This window comes from Maniola jurtina, chromosome 19, assembly GCF_905333055.1.
Source record: "Maniola jurtina chromosome 19, ilManJurt1.1, whole genome shotgun sequence".
NCBI lineage: Eukaryota > Metazoa > Arthropoda > Insecta > Lepidoptera > Nymphalidae > Maniola > Maniola jurtina.
In genome coordinates, this window is record NC_060047.1 from 7,802,275 (window position 1) to 7,823,266 (window position 20,992).

General features: G+C 40.4%; 2 protein-coding genes across 8 annotated transcripts in view; one reads left to right on the plus strand and one right to left on the minus strand.

The window, feature by feature from the left end:
• Positions 1-20,992, plus strand: part of LOC123875157 (ETS-like protein pointed) — a 199,542-nt gene that overhangs the window by 157,815 nt on the left and 20,735 nt on the right. The window lies entirely within an intron of this gene.
• On the minus strand, positions 7,708-10,209 carry LOC123875156. Of its 2 annotated transcripts, XM_045920838.1 has the most exons (3): positions 9,929-10,209; positions 8,816-9,307; positions 7,708-8,785 (listed from the first exon to the last, which is right to left on the minus strand). In XM_045920838.1, exons 2-3 carry the CDS (start codon positions 9,305-9,307, stop codon positions 7,757-7,759), a joined length of 1,521 nt encoding a protein of 506 aa, XP_045776794.1. In that variant the 5' UTR covers positions 9,929-10,209; the 3' UTR covers positions 7,708-7,756. The 2 variants fall into 2 exon arrangements, with proteins under 2 accessions (XP_045776794.1, XP_045776793.1); XM_045920837.1 differs by having other exon boundaries at positions 7,708-9,307.

Consider the following 20,992-nt stretch of genomic DNA (forward strand, 5'->3'; position numbering starts at 1 on the left):
TCATGATTCTAGGTCAACGGGAAGTACCCTACTTATAGGTTTTTTTAACAGACAAGACGGACGGACGGACAGTCAGTCAGACAACAAAGTGATCCTCTGAGGGTTCCTATTTTCCTTTTGAGGAACGGAACCCTAAAAAGTACTGAAACATTGTGATATTAAAATTAAAAAGCGTCAAGACATCGATAAACCCCGTAAAAAATGGGAAAAGTAGAGTGAGATGAAATAGAGATGAAAATCCATATCCATACTAATATCAATAAATAATATAAATTAATTCAAAAATAAGTATATCTGTTACCTTTTCACGGCCAACCTTCTTAACTAAAATTTTCTACTGTACAGACATAGCTTGCATGCCGGAAACGGACATAGGCTACCTACATTTTATGCCGGAAATCAAAGAGTTCCCACGAGATTTTTATTTTGAAAGTTAGAACCCCGTACTTCTCTCCCTCCCCTGGCTTTGACCATGCTACAGCTTATCCAGCCTACAACGTAGCTGTAGTATCGTAGCTGCTGTAGAAACTTTTTAACTTTCTAAACTAGCGGGCAAACTTTACCTGACTCCACCCCATTTTCTAGTTTAATTTTCAAAGACGAGCTGATGCCCGCGACTTTGTCCGCGTGGATTTAGATTTTTCGAAACTCCGTGGGGCTCTTTGATTTTCTCTATTCCAAATTTCAGCCAAATCCGTCTAATAGTTCTTTCGTGAAGAAGTAACAAACATACACACATATATACACACATACACAAAACTTTTGCCTTTATAATATTTGTGTGGCTAGCATTTAGTAGGCATAAATAATAATCGAAACTTCATACAGAATTGCGTATTTTGGTTTACGATTTCAATTTTCACCCTAAAGAAGCAAACACCGCCGCCCTAAGTATCACGTTTTCGCGCTGCTTTTGTCTTTAGACATCGCATCGTGTCCTCGCAGCAACTCGAGCGTTGAAAAATAATGCAATTGGGCCGACAACGCGAAGGTTAGTGTACAAAACGGCGTATATTAGCAATTGCAGTAATATTAAAAAGGCGTGTGGCATACGAACGTGCGCAATGTGCGCGCATCCGCGCTGTCGCAACCATCGCCGCACATCCTCGGGTTGCGAATGCGCTAATCGCCGGACGTAAGCTTCGGAACACCCTTACGAAATATCTTAGCCTGCAACACTCGGTTCTGCGAAATTCATGGTCATATTTAGACTTCGCCTAGACCTGCCCTTGTTAGGACGTTTTACAAAATATCGTTTTACTACAGGATGCCAGCAACTTCGTCAGCGTGGATTTACGTTGGTGGGTTACTTTTATCCCGGAAAATCAAAGAGTTCCCACGGGATTTTTATAAACCTAAATCCACGCGGGCGAAGTCGCGGGCATCAACTAGTTTATAATGTTAGTAAGAGTAAGATATCGAGGCCTCTCTATTTCCTACCAAATAGGAACACCTAAACTATCTATCTTTTTAGACTGCTAATAATATATTACCCTTATCTTTGAAATGAGCTACGACTTTGTACCTATGTGCTACGACGAGCGACGACGGTAGGTAAGTTGGGAAACTATTGTGACATTAAACTCCTTTCAGACCGCCTTTTATTGTAGAGCTATTGAGTCTTAAGAGTACCAGCAAATAGTCCCTAATATCAAAAGTAGGTCACCTTATTTAACCTTCATTCAGTAATAGCATATCGTCCAATAGGCGCAGTTCGATTACCAACCACTTGCAAAACATCCGGTGCAACAAACCTGTTATACATTTCTTTTAATGAACTCATATACCGTACAATTAAAAGAAATATGAATTTCCTCCATTCATAAAGCTGTTAACCGGTCAGGAATTAATGAGCATATAATGAGCCACGGCTCGCCGTTAAAACTCTCGCGTAGTGATGGGCGATGCAGTGTGCACTATTCAGTAAACTAATTCACTCGTTCACTTGTAAATACTAACTTTTTGTGTAAAAAAATCTGGATCTTTTAATCTTCTCTTGTTGTCTCATGGCTCTTTTTCATGAAATCATTAAAAACTACTTATTTCCGTTTTCGTCATCCAAAAAGTTGCTTTGAGAAAGTTGTAACACAAATGATAATATGTACTACGAAATTTATTTTAATTTACAGGATGCCGTTTATTTTTTAATTCATTTTGTCAAATTATTATGTGGTACTTATACTTTATATTAGAAGGTCTATATTTTCTCACGGAAAACTTTTGTAGGTATAGAATTAAGTTAGTTTACTGAATGGACAACTTTCTCAAAACAGCTTTATTTGGATAACGAACACGGAAATAAGAACTTTATTTTAATGATTTAATGAAAAAGATTTTTTATTTATTGAAAAGTACAAGCCAACAAACAAACACACTTTCGCATTTATAATATGGGTAGGTATAATAGTGATAACGATTACGTCTAAGAGCGGAAAAGAAACCTAGGATAGAAAGAAACTTATGCAGATGAATTAGTTAATTTCAGACGTATCAATCGTAATTCGTAGACGTGCTATCGAGTGTCGATTACATAAACTTTGCCCACCACTAGGCACCGAGCATAAATCACAGTTCATCCTTATTAGCGTGTTTACGAGCTACGTGGCTTTGGCCAATCGCGTTAATTTATTTCCATAAATGATATAGGCAGTTAATCTAGCGTTGACGCCTTGTATCCTGCAATGCACATAAATACCTACCAGTTATAAGCACTAAGTTTGACCTCGTGCTTTCTGTGCTACTTACTTACTTACTTATTCTTATTTTAAACTAGCTGATGCCCGCAGCTTCGCCCGCGTGGATTGGTCAGATCCCCTGCAGCATCAGGATTGAGGAGTTGGACTCCAAATTTTTTATGAAACAATGTCGCAAAGTTCCTCTATTTATTAAAAAAGAAATGACGCAAATCGGTACAGAAATCTCGGAGATTTCGGTGTACATAGGTAGAAAAACACAACTCCCTTTTTGAAAGTCGGTTAAAAAAGTAGCCTATGTTACTCCCTGGTCAATTCTCTACTTGTCTGTGAAAATCCCGTCAAAATCGGTTCAGCCGTTCCCAAGATTAAGCCTTTTCAAACAGACAGACAGACAGACAAAAATTTTAAAAACGTGTGATTCGGTTATAGTATCGTTCAAATAACCATATGACCTTAATATGCGGTAGTTATTTCGAAATTACAGACAGACACTCCAATTTTATTTATTAGTAAGTATAGACACTGTTATAATATATTTTTGTATATAAAAATGTGTCGTTACTTCAAATCGTTTTTTGTACTTACAAATAAAAAAGTATGTAAGTATATTGTATACCTACCTATAAGCATTATCGTAAGCCACAACCCTGTTTATCGACACACGCTGAATCTTTTCCGACCCATTTATATCAAAAAGCGCATTTTACACTTAAGCGCACTTTCATAATATCACTTCATTGTCATTCGTTTATGAAAGGACTTGGAATGTAAGATATCAAATATTTGTATTGTGCTTCAGCCGAACACGTGCCCTCTGTTAAGAAATCTATAATCAATATCATTTACATAGATCGTGGAGTGTGGACAGGGAAAATATTGAGCTTTCCTGAGATGTCAATAATAAAAAGATACGTGTCGTTTCGAGCGGCCACATCCGGCAGCCATTGTGCGCCACCGGCTTCCGGTGCAACCCGATACACACTCCTGCGCACGTGCGGGACCTTTTCAAATTTCGAATTAAGAAAATCGGCACAAAGGATGTTAGAACAAGGACTCTAATAGACAATTCGGATAAGTAAATAGGCTCCAGAAGATGATTATTTATTTTTATAAAATCACAGCATTTCAGCTAGGTCCAACGGTTTCAGGACTTTTCTTTTTATATGTATTTAATTTTATTTAATAATTAACTAATATTGACCTTATTTACTTCAATAAAATTCAAAAAAATCGAGATGGCTTTAAATAATAAACTTATATTAAAACATCGAGCTAGTAAGTAAAAAATGTATTGAAGAAATAAGGTAAGAAATAAAGAACGAGCCCTTGAGGGTTGGCCCACTAAAAGAGCAAGGGGTGCCCTTTGGACGTCTGTTTTTACAATACAGAACGCCATCTTTAAGGGGCCCTTGTACTTCAATAAGCTCTTAACAAGGGCTTGCGAAGTGGCTACACAATGAGGCCATTCTTTGCCATTCACATATTTTAGATGTCCTTGATTCTATCCCGACTGATTCGATTTATATTCCAAATATTGTAATACAACCGTTTTCTACCCCGTAGGGAGGAAAACGATTATTTCAGGTCTTGCCGAGGCTTGACCTTTCGGAGATTACCTCTCATACCTACCAACACACTAATGCATCCTACCTGCTACGGTTACGTCTGTGAGCAGCCGCGACACGAGGTAAGAGGGCTGAGGGGCCCCCCTTACCGCGCGGCGGCGGCAGGCGGCGGGCGGTGGCATCGCCGCGCTTCCCCAGTACACATCTCCGAGCTGGCAAGGCCTTACTCAGGTCAAGCCTCGGCAAGACCTGAAATAATCGTTTTCCTCCCTACGGGGTAGAAAACGGTTGTATTTTAGGTCTGTGCCTTCGGCTTGACCTTTCGGAGACGTGTCTACCTTCTGCCGGCGTCGCTAAGCGTACTGTGACAAATTGTAAATTCACTAGAAAACCAGGGTGAATACCAAAGGAAAAAACATAAGCAGTCTTTCATGGATTTAATTGCAGTTCTTAATCATTTTATCCGCCCATTAAAATATTTATCAGAACTAACTTAGTCTTAGATTAGGTATAAATGAGATCAACAATTACTAAACTGTAAGTTAATAACTACGAAAGGCACTCTCAGTTACATTATTATTATAATATTAATATTATCACATTAATCACAGCCGAGTGATTTAAGATACATTAATCGTTTGGGTAGGCCGCAACTACTTAGTTAGGTTTCCACCACACTAAAGAAACCATCCAACACATTGGAATCACCAGACCCGCGGGGCTTTTCTACCCTTTTACAATAATGTTTGAAGAAATTGACCGACCCTCGCCAATTACCCTTCCTTAAAATTTGATCCAGTGGCATATCGTTTTCATAACTGTTTGATGCCACTGCGGACCTTATCGACCCTGGCCCACACTTTATACCCATTTCCTCGAAAGGTGCCTTTAGCCACCCTGCAATCACTGCCCTCGAGGCAGCCTTTACCCTGCCTCTTGTGCTGATAAATAAGTTTGACAAGCCTTCACGTGCCCTTCTTCTGCTTGAGGAAACCTCGACTAAGCAACGCACCCATGCGACGATATCTAACTCGGGGTCCCCCGAGGACCTCAGCTCCCAACCAGACTGACGACTTCGGGGGCCATCCGTCTTAGAGCCGAATGCCGGCCAAAATGTGATGAGCGTATCAGACATTTCGCAGTGCTGATCATCAATATGCAGCAGAGTTAGGTCGTGCACCCTACGACCCGATGCTAACAGGAGCAGTAGTGCAACATGTCGCGAAACCTCATAGATACTCTCGCGAGAGGGAACATGCGTCCGCAACCACTGCAGCAGGTCTTGCACATTCCAAATCTGGTTTTTTATCGAAACCGATGCACATTTTCTCAAACTTATCGCCTTTAACATAGCAGTGATTAACGGGTGTGAGGATAGTTGTTGCGCCTGTGTCGGGTCTGCCAGGGTTACCACCACAGACTTATGCACCAGGATTGTGGAATAAGCCAATTTCTTAACCCTAGCCAAAAAACCCAAATAGGAAGCTACTACCTGCGGTCGAGGATTACTCGGATTTGTCCCATTTTCTTTGCACCACGAGACCCATTGCTTCCATGCAGACCCATACGTCTTCCAGGTGGAGTCACGCCATGCCGACTGAATTAGTTTCGCATCCTCAGTGTTTAGACCCGAAATCAACTGGCCCCACCCCGTATTCTCCAAACCTCCAAATGAAGTTCTGTCACCCTTGGAGGGGGGCGACCTGTCGCCAGGTCGATCAGGTGTTGGTCCAGGTTTAGAATCTGGAACGGGGCTTCCTTCGATCTCCTCTTCAAATCTCCCCTCCAAAACACCTGTTCCCATCGAGGTACCACCATGAGGTACCATCCCGACGCCCTGTTCAGGTGCTGTAGTACTTTGGGGATTAAGGGTGGAGGAGGAAAGATCCATGCCAGCTGGTACTGCCAATCCCGACTGAAGGCGTTGGTGAACGTGGCCTGTAAGTCCCTTGCATCTATCGATGCATACTGAGCAACCACTCTCGAGTGACTCGTGGCAAAAAGGTCTATTTGAGGCCACCCCCATTTCTGGAATACTTTCATTGTCACCTCCTCGCCGAGATGCCAATCTGGGAGGCTCATGCCTCTCGACAACCGGTCGGCTATTGTGTTGTAGCGGCCGGGTATGTAAAACGGATGGATGTGGATCCTTAGCCGATCCGCCAGAAGCAATAGTTCCCTCGTCGCTTCTAGCAGACCTACGGATCTCGTCCCCCCCTGGTTCCTCAAATATGCAACCACTGTTTTGTTGTCGGACTGAACCATAACTGATCTGTTTTCCACCCATTCTTGAAGCCTCTTGAAAGCTATGAGTACCGTATAGAGCTCCTTTTTGTTTATGTGCCATTCTCTCTGCGCTGCAGTCCACACGCCCGAGACGTAACGATTGTCCAACTGTATCCCCCAGCCCGTGTCCGAGGCATCGGTTGTAATAAAGACAGTGGGTTCGGGAACAAACAATCTGCCCGGTTTTCCTAAGTTCCGAATCCACCAGGTGCAATCGGCCACTGCTTGATCTGGGAGGTTCATCCTTATCTTGGGGGAATCCTCTGGAAGCTTGCGGCTTGCTCTTTGTACGCGCCTTGTGTACAGCCGCCCTAAAGGTGTTACCAAGGACGCAAACCCCAACTTCCCTACGAGTGACATTCCTGAGTCCCAACTCCACTGGGAATCCCCCACCAGCCTCTTTAATTCCCTCAAGAGCCGCTGTATCCATTCGTCTGGCAGTCGTTTCTCGTTCACTGCCGTATCCCAAACTATACCAAGGAATTCTATTTGTCTTGAAGCTTCGAGTACTGACTTTTCCAGGTTCACCGACCAACCCAGGGTACGAAGCAGCTCTGCTGACTCGGCTATTTGACTTTCCAACACCTGTGGGTCTTGGTGCGCAAACAGAAAGTCGTCGAGGTACACGAGTACCCGGACACCTCTCGAACGCAACACGCCCGCCACCCAATTGGTGACACGGGAGAATGCCAGCGGCGCGCTCGATATGCCAAATGGGAGGGACGTCATTTGGTAGACCTGACCTCTGAATGCGAAGCAAAGGAACCTTCTGTGACTCTCCTTCACCGGTATATGAAAATAGGCTTGGGACAAGTCCAGCTTTGCCATGTAATCGCCTTCTTGTAGGAAGAGTGGGATGTGGCTTTGATTTATAAGTCGGAATTTTCGAGGCTTTAGGTACAAATTTAGCCGCCTCAGATCGAAGATCTGCCTCACTTTGCCGTTTTGCTTCGGGATTAGGAAGATTCGCGACAGGAACCCCGTCCTGGCATCGGATCTTTCTACTACCCCTATCTCTTCCAACTTCCTTAACTCCTCGGTCATGGCTACTGAAGTGTCGGTCGCGAATCTTCGCAACATTTCCTCGTGGAAGGGAACTGAGGGAGGTTTCGCCACGAAGGGTATTGTATAATCTTGATAATTGACCTTGGAGCTTCCAACTTCTGCCACTCTGCTATAAATCTCCTCAGTTGCCCTCCCTGAAATCTGTCAATATCTCTTATCCTGACGTCGTTTGTCAGAGCCCTTCTTTGGGCTGATATACTTTCGAGCAGCGGCGGTTCTATGTGCTGAGCCACGCTTTGGCAGAACTTGGGAGGTTTTCGGAGGTGCCGTTGGTCGTGAGCGCCAAGTTGGTTGCTTGGATGTAGCTTGTGCCGCAGAAGCGGCCGGTTTCCGAAAGGGCCTCTTGAACGGCTGGGGCGACAGAAAAACCTGCTTTACACCCCCGTTATCCTTCACAAAGTCTGTCAGGCGCTTCTCCTCGAATAGGTGTGTCGCGGACGGTGGTATCTGCTGCAAGCCTGCAGACAAATTCTCGTTTCTGGCCTTGAACGCCTTTCGCCTCATTTCAATTGTCTCAGCCCGATGGCCACACGTGAACTGCAGCAAATCATCCGACACCACTTTAAAACGTGAACCATCCGCTAAAACACTACGTAAGTCCCCTGCTGCCTCCGGGTGCTTCTTGGCCAGGGTTTTAAGCTCCTCCGACAAAACCCGTCGCTGGAGAAGGAGTCCATGGACGATCGTTCCAAGCATTCCATCCTGCCTGGCAGCCAGTGCCGACGGGTGGCTTAGTATGCCCCCTAGCTCGGTATTAACCTTTAAGGTGCTGAACACTGGTGCTGCATGAAGCCGCTTCTCCACCTCCTTATAACGGAGTCTACTCCAGCTCTCGGAGCCGAACCTTTGACACTCAATTCCCTCCAGCCTTGCCTGTGATGAGGGCTCCGGCACCGGTGGCTCCGCTTCCTTTACCATGGGTCGAAAGTCTAATACATCCATGCCCCCCTCCTGCTCAAACTCTAAGCCAGGATCGAATGCCGGTGCCTTCCATGTACCCGAGTCTGAGCCCGACTCAGGAGAAGGCGGGAAGACCTCCTGGTCTGAGTCCTCCGCATCAGATATGTCGTCCTGCTGCGAGTGACTTCCCGATCTAAGGTTCTCGATTTTCTCTACCAAAACAGCAAACATGCTATTCATCTTCTGCTCCAACTCGTCCACCCTTGACCTTTTGGACTGGAAACTGCCCGACGAAGAACTCCTCTTGCGTGCTCTTCTTTCTGAATCGGAGTCCCCGCCCGACAGTAGTCTGTCTGCCTCAGGTCTGGATATCAAACTCGGCTTCATCACCTCAATCGCTCTATTGAAGAGCTCTGCTTGCGCTGCTGAACCCCTTATTTTGTTCGCTACAGCTGGTGGGCTTATAATAAGTGCCCTAGTAAATTCCCAGTCTAGCATCTTCACTTTAATATCTCGATAGCATTTCTCTGACAAATGGTCCGCATCGGGGTTAAACGCCTTCGCGAGCCCCACCGTAGGCAGTGCAAACCTTAGTTTATTGAGCAGCTGGGGGTCCACGCTGCTACCAACAATATCCTCTTTTGAGGTATGACGTGCTGTCCAATCTGTCCAGCCCTCCGGAAGGTTTTCCTGTGCTAGGAGCTTAAGGCGCTCCAAAACTTCATCCTCCTTTTCGGAGTCCGCTTGCACCTGCAGGAGTTCTCCGAGGCTGATGACCGAACCTCCCTGCGCCATCTGTGGGCCAACCAAAAGGTTTCATTAGCGACATGAGGTAAGCCTTAAACTGCCGAGGTTATAGCCCGCAACCAGCTGCGTTTCACAAACCACCAGCCGCAGCTCCCTGGCCATATGACAGTGAGCCGACGGTTGCGAATTTCAAGCCGACGGATGCGAATCTGGAGCCGCCTGCTGCGGCTCACGAGCCGCACGGCTGCGGCTCGCGAGCCGTACGACTGCGGCTGGTGAGCCGCACGGCTGCGGCTAGCGAGCCGTACGGCTGCGTGTCGCGAGCCGACGGCCGCGGCTGGTGAGCCGCACGGCTGCGTGTCACGAGACGTATGGCTGCGTGTCACGAGCCGCCGGCCGCGGCTCCTGAGCCTTGCGGCTGCCGATTTCGAGCCGGTGGCTGCGAATCTTGAGCCAATGGCTGTGCTCGCGAGCCCTGTGACTATGAGGAGCGGGGCTCCGTCAAGCTGTGTAGGGCTGAAACTAGCCTAAATAGATGATTGCCGAAGGCGAATCAAGTATCGAATTATCATAGGCAGTCACCTCGCTAACATTTATCTTGTTCAGAAAGATAAAAGAAACACACTCACAAACGGTAACCTAGAAATAAAAAATATTATATTCACTTACCCTTCCGACGAAAGGCAATCCGTGAAAGAACTCTGATTCACGAACGTTACAACAACGTTAGGTAGCATGCACTGCGCGTCAGTCAAGTTGAAAGCGTACTGGGGAAGCGCGGCGATGCCACCGCCCGCCGCCTGCCGCCGCCGCGCGGTAAGGGGGGCCCCTCAGCCCTCTTACCTCGTGTCGCGGCTGCTCACAGACGTAACCGTAGCAGGTAGGATGCATTAGTGTGTTGGTAGGTATGAGAGGTAATCTCCGAAAGGTCAAGCCGAAGGCACAGACCTAAAATAAAGGGTATAGGGTCACAGTCACAAAAGCGTTTAATATTCACAAGTGATTCTTATCGCCGTCATTTTATTTTATTTTCGTTGAAATTGAACGCTCCGTTTAGATAACATTTCATGGGCCAATAAAATTTTATTTCGCTTTAAACAAATTCAATATAGGTATGTTAACTGAAACAATACAATCATTGAGATAAACTTTAATTTTGTCCTTTTATAGTTTTGTTTTTTGATAATGCCACAATTAATATAGCATTTATAAACTGATAATAAAGACAAGGCCAAAATAGTTGTGTCAGGAGTACGACGATTCATAAAGTTTGTGACGTTATATACCTACCTTATATCCAGCCATATTTTTATCTTCTTTTACCCAAAATTATTTACATATTCGCTATCTGACATAATTTTAATTTACAAGCAAGAGTAGAAAGGACATTTTTCCAATAAGTATTGGATTCACTCATTTTAGTATCTAAAAACCAAAGAGAAACACGCACTTGTTCTTAAGTTTAGTTAGTATCTTATAGAACCACATAATAGTAGGTAGGTATGAGGTATGTATGTGACAACCGGATCCTGCTTGTTAAAGAGGTGTCTCACAATTATTAGAATTAAAGAAGAGCCGTCAAGTCCGGATTGTCGTGAGAAGGAAACCATGCCTTATTCAACAGCTAAGTGCACTAGAAAGATGAAAATTAAAATTATGTACTATTTATGTCGAGAATTCACTCAAAAAACTTATTCTCCAGTGAGTCTATGATAATAAAAGTGTCTAAGTCCCTAACTAATACTCTGCCTCTTTTGTCAAATTGAGATTAAAGAAATGACCTCGAGTTTGCTAATCCGTTGTCACATATTATTAATTACAATTCTAAAGTTTACTTGACAGATTTTTTTATATATTTCATTGTTATAATAAAATAAAAGTAATTATCCTATAAGTAAGTATTGTACATTGAAAATAACAATTGTGAAATCCCCACACAGATAAAATATACTATATACGTACATACTTACAACTACCTAAACGCAGCATATTTTAATTAAAATAAATAAATACAATACAAAGTTGGAACGATTCTTGGTATTCTGTAGATAGCGAGTTATCGCTGTTGAGCTGTGTTTTGTACTTTGTGTTCGGAGTCGAAATGAGACTGGCAGACATGTTGGTAGGTCGCTGATACCAATACCTACTCTGTATGCAAATAACTTTAACAGGCAGGGTCTTTATATGGCTGAAAAATTTTAAGTACATACTTTACTGTACACCACTTGAAACGCATTGGGTAATAAATACTTCAACTAGGTACTTCTAATTAGGTAAATACTCGTATATTCTGCTTATGGAATTGCAGTAAGATTCGGTTTAGAAATAAGGTGAATAAGATCAAGTCAAACAACAGATGAACTTGGATTTTTTTTTTTTTTGCATGGATATGTATTGTCACAGTTAAAGGTGTTTTTATTTGAATTCGTTTTAACTAGCTGTTGTAACGAAGGCTTTTAGTCAGTACTGCCTAGATGTTCGTTACAGGCTACTTTTTATCCCAAGAAGTTGTTATTGCTTAAAAAAAGCCGAACTCAATGAGCACGGATTCATGTTCCAAAGTTAGATTAGACGTAATCCTTTCGTAGTGTTATAAATAAATCAATAGTTGAAAAGGAGCTTTTTTGATGTAACTTAAGTTGGTATTGTTCCCGAATTTCGCAGGTGTCTCTACACTCTGGATTATCACGTCTCAATAAAAGGTGTGGGAGTTTTGAGACGGGTGAAGGAGTTTTAGCGAATTGGCAGCATTTTAAAGGCGCTGTACACAAGTCTGCAATATGAGCGTCGTGTTACCGCGGCTTCAGGCGCCGACAAAGCTTGGGGCGGTGCTTTGAAGTGCCGAATTCAATTAATTGCCTTATTTGCGGCCCTCTCTACTCTAATTGTAGGAGTCCCCCGCAAAAACAAATATTTGATGAGTATTCATTATCCATTATTAGTCAGTGCAGGTTTTAGCTCATCGATCTGTTCAAATTGACTTGGCTTCGACCGATTTATATAATTACCTACACTTTCCAATAAATTATTTTAACAATCACGAATTGAGTATTTCGAAAGGTTAACGGAGAATTCTTGTTCTAACGGCCTGGAACCAAACCTAAGATTTCCTCTCAAATAAAGATTTATTCCACCTTCACTGGATTAATGTTTCTATTAGTAATACTTTTGCACTTTAAAATGTCGTAAAAGATACACGAATAATAAAATATGTTTGCTCTTTTTAATTGTATTTATTTACAAACTTTATCATCCAGCGTATGACTCCTTAAAAATTGCAAAACCCCAGACTTTAGCTGTTAAAAACCCTGCTGTAAATTATTGGAATAATGTTATAAAAAATGTATTGTTTTTAATGTTAGTAACTATCTTATCTATGGACTAAGGGCGGGGGTGGGGCGGACGCCGTGGGCGCCGGCCTTCGTAACTGGCGATAGCGCTGTCATGAAAATGTTTAGTCTTTTGACACGGGTCATCTTCGCTGTTGTTTTTACTTATCAATTTTTGGTACATGTTTTGATATGTAAGAATGGACTTTAAAAAAAGAGATTAGCTCTACGGCTTAAGTTTGGGGGTAGGTAGACTAATATCTAATATTTCGGTAAGTTAGAGGAAAGAGCGGCATATGAGATAGTCGAGTGACTGCAGGTGAATAATATTAAATAAGTACATATTCTTGCCAAAAAAGAAAACATGAGGAATAGAAGCAGTTAAAGAGCCAAAAGTTTTTTAAAAGCTATAGAACAAAACCTGTACCATACGCATTTAACTTTAAATAAAACTAATACGCCCCCCATCTTTTATATCTGTTATATAATTTTTTTTTACACAAATTATACAATAATTATAGTATGTAGACTGCACAATATTATTTATACAATAATAATTATAGTGTGTAGCCTGCATAATTTGTTATTTTTATCTATCTACCAGCTCACTAAATAATCAAGTAGGTCAAACATAAAGAATAAAAGTACAACTACTTGTCGGGTAGGCAAATCAAAAATATGTCACAATCATAATCTTCTTAGAAATCGTTCTAAATTTAAACGTGGATAAATGTCGTATCTCGCACCATCTCGTCACATGATGGAGGCCAAGAGAAATAAATTATTGGTACCGGAAGTGACGTCCTGAGCGCGCTCCAATTTAAAAACACACCACTACTGTTGTCAATAGATTTACCGTTGTTCTTTACTTAAAAAACACAACTTTCTAAGGACATAGCCAGAGTGAACTCATAGCTTTTAAAACGTACCTTACTGTATTATTACGGGTAAAAAACATAAAATGTGATCCTCACAATAATTATTAAGGTGTCGCATCCTTATAATCACAGGAAGCGCAGCTAACCTTATGCCCCGTATAATAGCAAACATAAAAATTGAATTTCAAATCAGTATTTTGGGCTTTACCGGATGTGCTGCGCTTTTTAATTAGTACAAGGTTAGAAATGTTAGAAATTAAAAAATCGTTTACGTTGTCGATGCTTTAAAAATATAGTTGTAATTTATGCTGGATCGGTTGACATTTTTAAACAGCGATAGCCGTCGTGAGGTTAGTTTATTTCTAAATTAGATATAGGTACATAGTACATACCTACCTATCGAATGCCAGATAGGGATATATGGTTATATCCCTATCTGGCATTCGATAATTTTCTCACAAACAGTCACAAACTCACAATTACAAAGAAAAAACACAAAAGCAGTTTATTTGAAATTGCGTTTAGTAGTTAGTCATTTTTCTGTGACCAATCTCATACAGAAAACCTTTCGAAAACTTATTACCGAAACTTTATGGACCGAACCCTCAAATAAATATTTCAAACCAACTCTCAGTTTAGTGAATAGTGATGGTATAACCCCTCCGTTGACATGTCTGGATGAAGTGGTTACGGCCCGCTCTGTTTTATGGACTGTTTTCAGAGTTTTATCTATAAAAGATTGTTTATCGTGTACTTCCGTCGCCTGCCGCGGCCGATACGCTCACTAGCGCTTTATTGTTTACACTTAATGTAATTCAAAGCAGGGAATTCCTTGGTAAATTGTATTTTTAAATTTAAACGCCGCCGCTGGAATGACGAGCTTACTTTGTGCATATCGATCGGCCGCGGTATTTCAATATTACATTGCCTTTTGCGATCGATATTACGCCTATGCCATACGTAATTCGCCTTCTTTTCGATGCCGACTCCATTTTTCCTAGTAAAATATGGCTAATGAATAGATAAGCGATTTTTTCAGTAATACCATTCAACTTAAATGTGAACCAAGGATACAAGAACGGGAATACTGTAGTTATAAGTTCTTTAACAAAGCAAGCTGCAACAATGCTAATATATTCTCAATACGTGTATTTTACGAGCATATTCAGGTTTAGATTTGATCCGAGAAATTCCAATTCTTGATTAAACTGAATATTTGTCTAGAACTTTAATGAAAGTTTACTAAGCAAACCAATTTCAATTAAAGTTAGAGAAATATTCATCATTGTCATTATCATGATCAACCAATCGCCGGCTCATTACTGAGAACGGGTCTTTTCTCAGAATGAGAAGGGTTAGGCCACAGTCTACCACGCTAGCCAAGTGCGGATTTAGCAGATTTTGCACACCTCGGAGAACAGAACTCTCAGGCAAGCCGGTTTCCTCACGATGTTTTCCTTCACCGTAAAACGTAGATAACTCCGAAAAGTTAGAGGTGCGTGCCCAGGATTGAACCCCGGATCCCCGACTCGAAGTGCGACGTCTTGATAACTAGGCTATCACCGCTTTTTTGAAAAAATATCATGGTTTCCAAATTCCAACTGTAGATATTATATGTATTTGTAATGTAACTAGGTCGAGTGATATTCCGCGGATGATATGCACAGTAATTAGATAAAACTCTTTATGTTTTAACATTTTCAATTAAAAAATAATAATAATAGAGATAAATAAAGGTATTGTACAACACTAGATATTTCTAATAAACTCTCTCAAATTCATTTCCTTTTAGAGCGTAGACAAGATCTCAAGATCGAAGATTGCGCGCAAAGACAATATCCCGCGTGTGTTTATTTCCGCGACCCATTTATTCAAATATCGAAAACTCATTTCCCGCGCTATTTCCTTGCGTGCGCCCACTAATTGAATCTCGGATGCGTTCATACATCGGGCTCCCGTTCTTGTTGCGATGCAAGAGCACTGGTTATTAGAGAATAGATGATTAGGTAATAGTTATTACTTATTCATGGCCTGAATAATTATTTATTTAATAAATAAATTGTTCTTAAGTACCACGAGATGGAAATGAATGAGAACATACAATTTCGAGAAAACGACGCATAGATAAATCAATTTTTTTGGGTTTGTAAAAACTATATTATACTGGTTTTTCATGTTGCATAGACTATAGAGGCGTGAAACCTATAGATACCTATAGGAAAAAATATTTTCGTTTCATAAATGTTTACTCAAATAAAAATATGCTTACTGCCCTCTCGATTTTCGACGGCAATGTGAATGTAGATTCCTTGTTGCCACATGTCGATAAAAAACAAAAATAAATAAAACCCAACAAAATGACTTGTCGTTTTTCCGTAAATAAGTAGATTAAGTAGGTAAGTATATCGACATTTGATGGACAAAATTAATAACGGTACAATGCTTATAATATATTGTTTTATTCAAACAAGATAATCAGTTAAAACCTTATTCATCATTCGAAAAGGTAGAGCACAGTTAAATTAATAAAAAATATCGCATCGGATCTTCCGACGCGTCGAAATCGTTTCCTCCGTAGACAATGGCCCCCAATATCCGGTAGCACACGTGCTCAGGTGTCTATTATCATTTTATCCCCTGGAATATTCCAGCGTCCCCTTTCCATTGTGACCTTTTGAGACCCACCCCTGTAACTTGACCCCGTTTCGGCACCGCCTTCAGCCCGTGCCCTCCTACAGAATCAAAGGAACATCACTCGTCTATCGGAAACTAATATCCAACATCTGTCCCAAATCTTACCTGCAAATTGTAAACATCCTGGACATAAAACCAATATACGATATGTGGGAGGGTAAATGGTTCTATATAATGCGAATTGTGTAATAATGGTATCATGTTATGGATCCTCAGCTATCAGGGCTTAAAATTTTGCGCACGTTTTCTTTTGTTTACAGTTAGGTACCTACGCATATGTTACTGTAAAAGCAGGAATTACGGTAAAATCTAGAATTCAACGCTATAACCTAGGATTTATCAAGCGTTAGTACTTAGTAGTAAAAGCCCGAACTGACCTGAGATAATAATAATCGTTAACTTCGGACTTTTACCAGCATTCACTTAGTGAATCCAAGGTTTTATTGGGTACTCGTAAAAATAAGAACAATTACAAACGGAAATTTGAATTTGCGAAGGAGGTCCTGAATCAGACGAGCCTACGAGGCCGAGTGGATCTAAGGGGGTAGTGGCGAGCGAAGCGAGCGCTGACCTCTGTAGCAAAAGAAAGGTCAAATTTATTTTGTGTTATTTGAACGTCAATACTGTGCAAGCGAAACCATAGGAAACCATTGGATACAAAAAAATGTTGGTTTGTCCAGGCTAAACCGATTGAACCGAATGGGTTAAACAGATTTCGACGGGACTTTCGTAGGCATGTAGAGAGCTATGTAAGAAGTGATCAAGGCTACTTTTTATCTCAGAAAATAAAGTGTTATCATTAGATTTTCAAACCTACGACAAGGCAGATGAATTCGGGCGAGTGATATAAAAATGACATTTATAGGTAGGTATATTTGGCCCACAAAGGCTATAAGTTCGTCCAGACGCACGAAAGCAACGTTTCAAAATCAAATTCAAAATTTTAGTTATTTCATGTAGGACCGTTTCCCAACTCTATCAAACAATAGGAATCAGCACCAAGGTCGAGTATGCGTCATAAGTCATGATCATTATACGTAATTACGATTTAAGTACGTCGTAGCTGTCGCGGATTACCTCCACAATATTGTAGAAAAATTGCTTTTTTCTACATCAGTGATATTTAATCATTTTGATGTAACAATGGAAACTATTATGAATATTATGTTGAATTCTATTACCTATTATAAAACTTTACACATTTTTATAACCCGTTTAAAAACAAATAAGTAAGCAAAGTAAAACCGACTGTGGTTTTTGTGGCACTGAATAACAAAAATAATGCCATGAACATTATTTAGGATTGATAATAAAAATAATCAAAATAACCAACAAATACCACTAAAAATATAACTAGGTACTTCTTGTAGGTTAAAATTCATAACTTTAACTTAACTTCCCTGTACCTACCTACACGAAACGCTTTCGCTTAGCTTTATTTCGATATCAATCAAACGGTTTATGAATTTTGCTGTAACCACAGATTTAGGAAGGAGTTTTGTGGCGGTAACCAATGTGTATTAAGCATAGAGATAGTATATAAACAATTCATCCAAGGTATTAAGTGCTAAGACGCCCAAACAAATACTTAGGTCACACTGAAATGTCAAAATAACGCTCTCTAAAACAAAAGCCATGTATCGTCAACTGAACCGTGTAATTAAACAAAGTTTTTTTTCCTTTTAAAACCATTAAAACTTCTACGCCTCTATTAGCGTTTGTTATGCTACTTAACTATTTTAATTACCGTCGTATAAATATATTAGTTTATAGTTAACACTATTTTCCTTAAATGATAAGCGAGAGGGAAAATGCCTCGTAAAGTAATGTACTAAGTATTACCTTGTTTGTTATTAATTAATAGCTCGATCGTATGCATGAATCTGTAATAATTAGTTATTCCATTTATTGTTCAAAGGAATTCAGACTTTGTCGCAACTTAGAGAGGTTTACGTGTTTTGCTCATTTTCATGATACTCCGGGCGGTTGGCAAAAAAACGGTCGCGCAACAGTTGGTCGCGCCAGCAGGTGGCACGGCAGGCAGGTCGCAGAGCGCTTAGCTGTCGTTCGTATATTCTCGTTGCTGTTCGATTCGAGTCGGTCGTTGTGGACCGTCGAGTGACTGCACTCGGTTCATTTTCCGCGGCCGCCCTCTCTCGATCCGCCCGAGGCCGAGCTGTACGAAAGCTCGGGCCTCAGTCAGCGATTAGACGCGAAGCGCTGTGGTGCTACGAATCTTTTCAGTACTAACGCAGTGTCGTAATAATATCGTCTTTACTAAACTTAAATAATTGTACTGATATTTTAGTGGTTTTATATTATGGTATTGACTTTGCATAAAATATGACTTACTAACTGATTTCTTTTATAAACACGTTTGAGTTGAAAAAAATAATTAAATCTAGATTTTCTTTTTATTATTATCTAGTAGTTAAAAAAATTATACCAGTTAAATAATTAACAATTTCGCGTAATATACGAGTGATATGAATAGGTAAAGTGCAGTGATCTACGGCGGTGCAAAGCCGCCATGCTCGTAGTAGAGCCGCGCGAAGCCGCCGGGCCTCCGTGCGCGGCGCCGCTACACCCCATGTCCACCCTCACTAAACTCAATTTTACGGACTACAGTGTCAAAAAGCCTTATGAAGAACAAACGGATAATAGGTTAATCTACGAACAGGCCCTTAGTGTTGCGAGGTTAGGCTACGAACAATCAGGGAATTCGAACAAGTTGCAATATGGTGATCAGACCAGGCTCGCTTTCGACCCTTCTGTGGATAACATCTGCCCTGACTCGTCCTACGTGTTGCCTGCAGGTTAGTCCATTGGATATAACTGATATATTTGATAAACCTTCATAATTTTCTTCTTTACTTTAAATATGTTAAAACAAAAATAATTTTTGAAACCTTGGACCGACGGACAACCGTAGACGTGTATACTTATTGAAACTTATTAGATATAGTATGCATACTTAGTTAGCAACTCATTCGCTTAACTTTTGAAATGATTATTATGTACTTAATAAATTAATTATTAAATGAATATATCTACTAGAACAAAATTTATAAATACGTAGAGGTAATAAATATTTATTTTAGTAAATAATAAAATTAGATTTCATTATTTGTATGTTGTAATTGGAATCGGAAATAAATATGAGGATAACATGGTAGGTAGGTATTTTATTATCGCGGTCAACAATTCTTCTGCGGCTTCTGATGTAGGTATAACTGCAGCACTTTACTATGCTATAAGTTCCTTTAAATAACATTTAAATTAAATTCATCAATGCTGACCTACCTTAGTTTTTAATTATTACTGTGAAATCTTAACTTTAATTCTTTAACCCCTAGGACTTTGTACAAACATTTGAAAAATATTTTTTCAATAATTATAAAGTTAATATTATATATTTAGCTAAGTATAGACATTTTGTTAAAATGTAAATTTCCTGCTGTGATACAAAATTATCAAAACGCTAGAAAATACTCTATTTAGTTATTACGCCTTACAAGCTTGGCGCAATAGAATATTTTTTACGAGGTATATAGGTACCTACTTATATAGTTCTTAGACTAACCAAAGGTCACTTAAACACATCCATTCACCATTTCAAACAAAGCTCTAACATACAAGATCTAAAACACGCATGAATGATAATTTGATATCTACGCTAGCGCGAGCGAGCTTCATTGAGAACTCTTCAGCGGGGCCGGAAGCACTTTCGCCGCCATGTTGGATCCGGCGGCGCGGGCGCACCTCGCCGCACTTCCGCCGCGTGACGCGCATAAAAAAGCTTCGCAGTATTGTCACACAGCTTACTTTGCATACTTAGATTACGTGAATATAATGTGAACGCTACGTTGTGCATTTTATTAGCTATCCCACAGATACAATATGATGCTTAAAAAATATAATGGCATCTATCAAGTATTCAGAATAGGCCTTCGAATATGTATTAAGCTTGTTTTAAGACATGAAGTCAATATTATATGCCAAAATAATAATCGTACCGACCAAGAAAATTACCATCTTTAGGTACTCCAGAGTTAAAAGTTCTTTGCGTTATGAGTATTTGAATGCGTTATCAGAACATTCTCTTAAGGCGACAAGAAAAATTGGGTAGTTCCATCTAAAATTCTAAATTCCAAATCATGGACCATCTGGGAAGTCTAATTCGCCCCGCATAATACCTAATCAGGCAACGCAGAAGAACCATCACAACAATTTTCAGTTTTTCTCAACTTCTTCAAATATCTTAACCGATGGGGATTTTTAGGGTTCCGTACCTCAAAAGGAAAAAGTGACCGTTATAGGATCAGTTCGTTGTCTGTCTGTCAAGAAACCTATAGGGTACTTCCCGTTGACCTAAAATCATGTTGGCAGGCAGATAAGTCTTATAGCACAGGTAAGGGGATCGAGCAAAATGTCGAAAAAAACAACTTCCCCCCTTATCTGCGAAGTTTATCCAGCGAAAAATCTGAACTAATCATGATCATGTATATTTTACATGAATGCAAGTTCATGTAGGTATATTTTGCAGGAAAAATTTAACCAACGCTCTTACTATCATAGTTTATCATGAACCTCTACAAACGAAGTTAGTTTTGCGGTTCGTTAACTAATGTATTTCTTACCGTTTTACTTCTTCTGTAGTACGGAACCCTCGGTGTGCGAGTCTGACTCGCACTTGACAAGATTTTAATATAAAATATCATTTAAATGGACAAAATATTCGAACAAACTTTTATGTTTTATGATCAAGTTTCGTAGAGCAAAAAAGAAATCATTAGAATCAATCAGTAACTAAATAACATAAATACTAATTT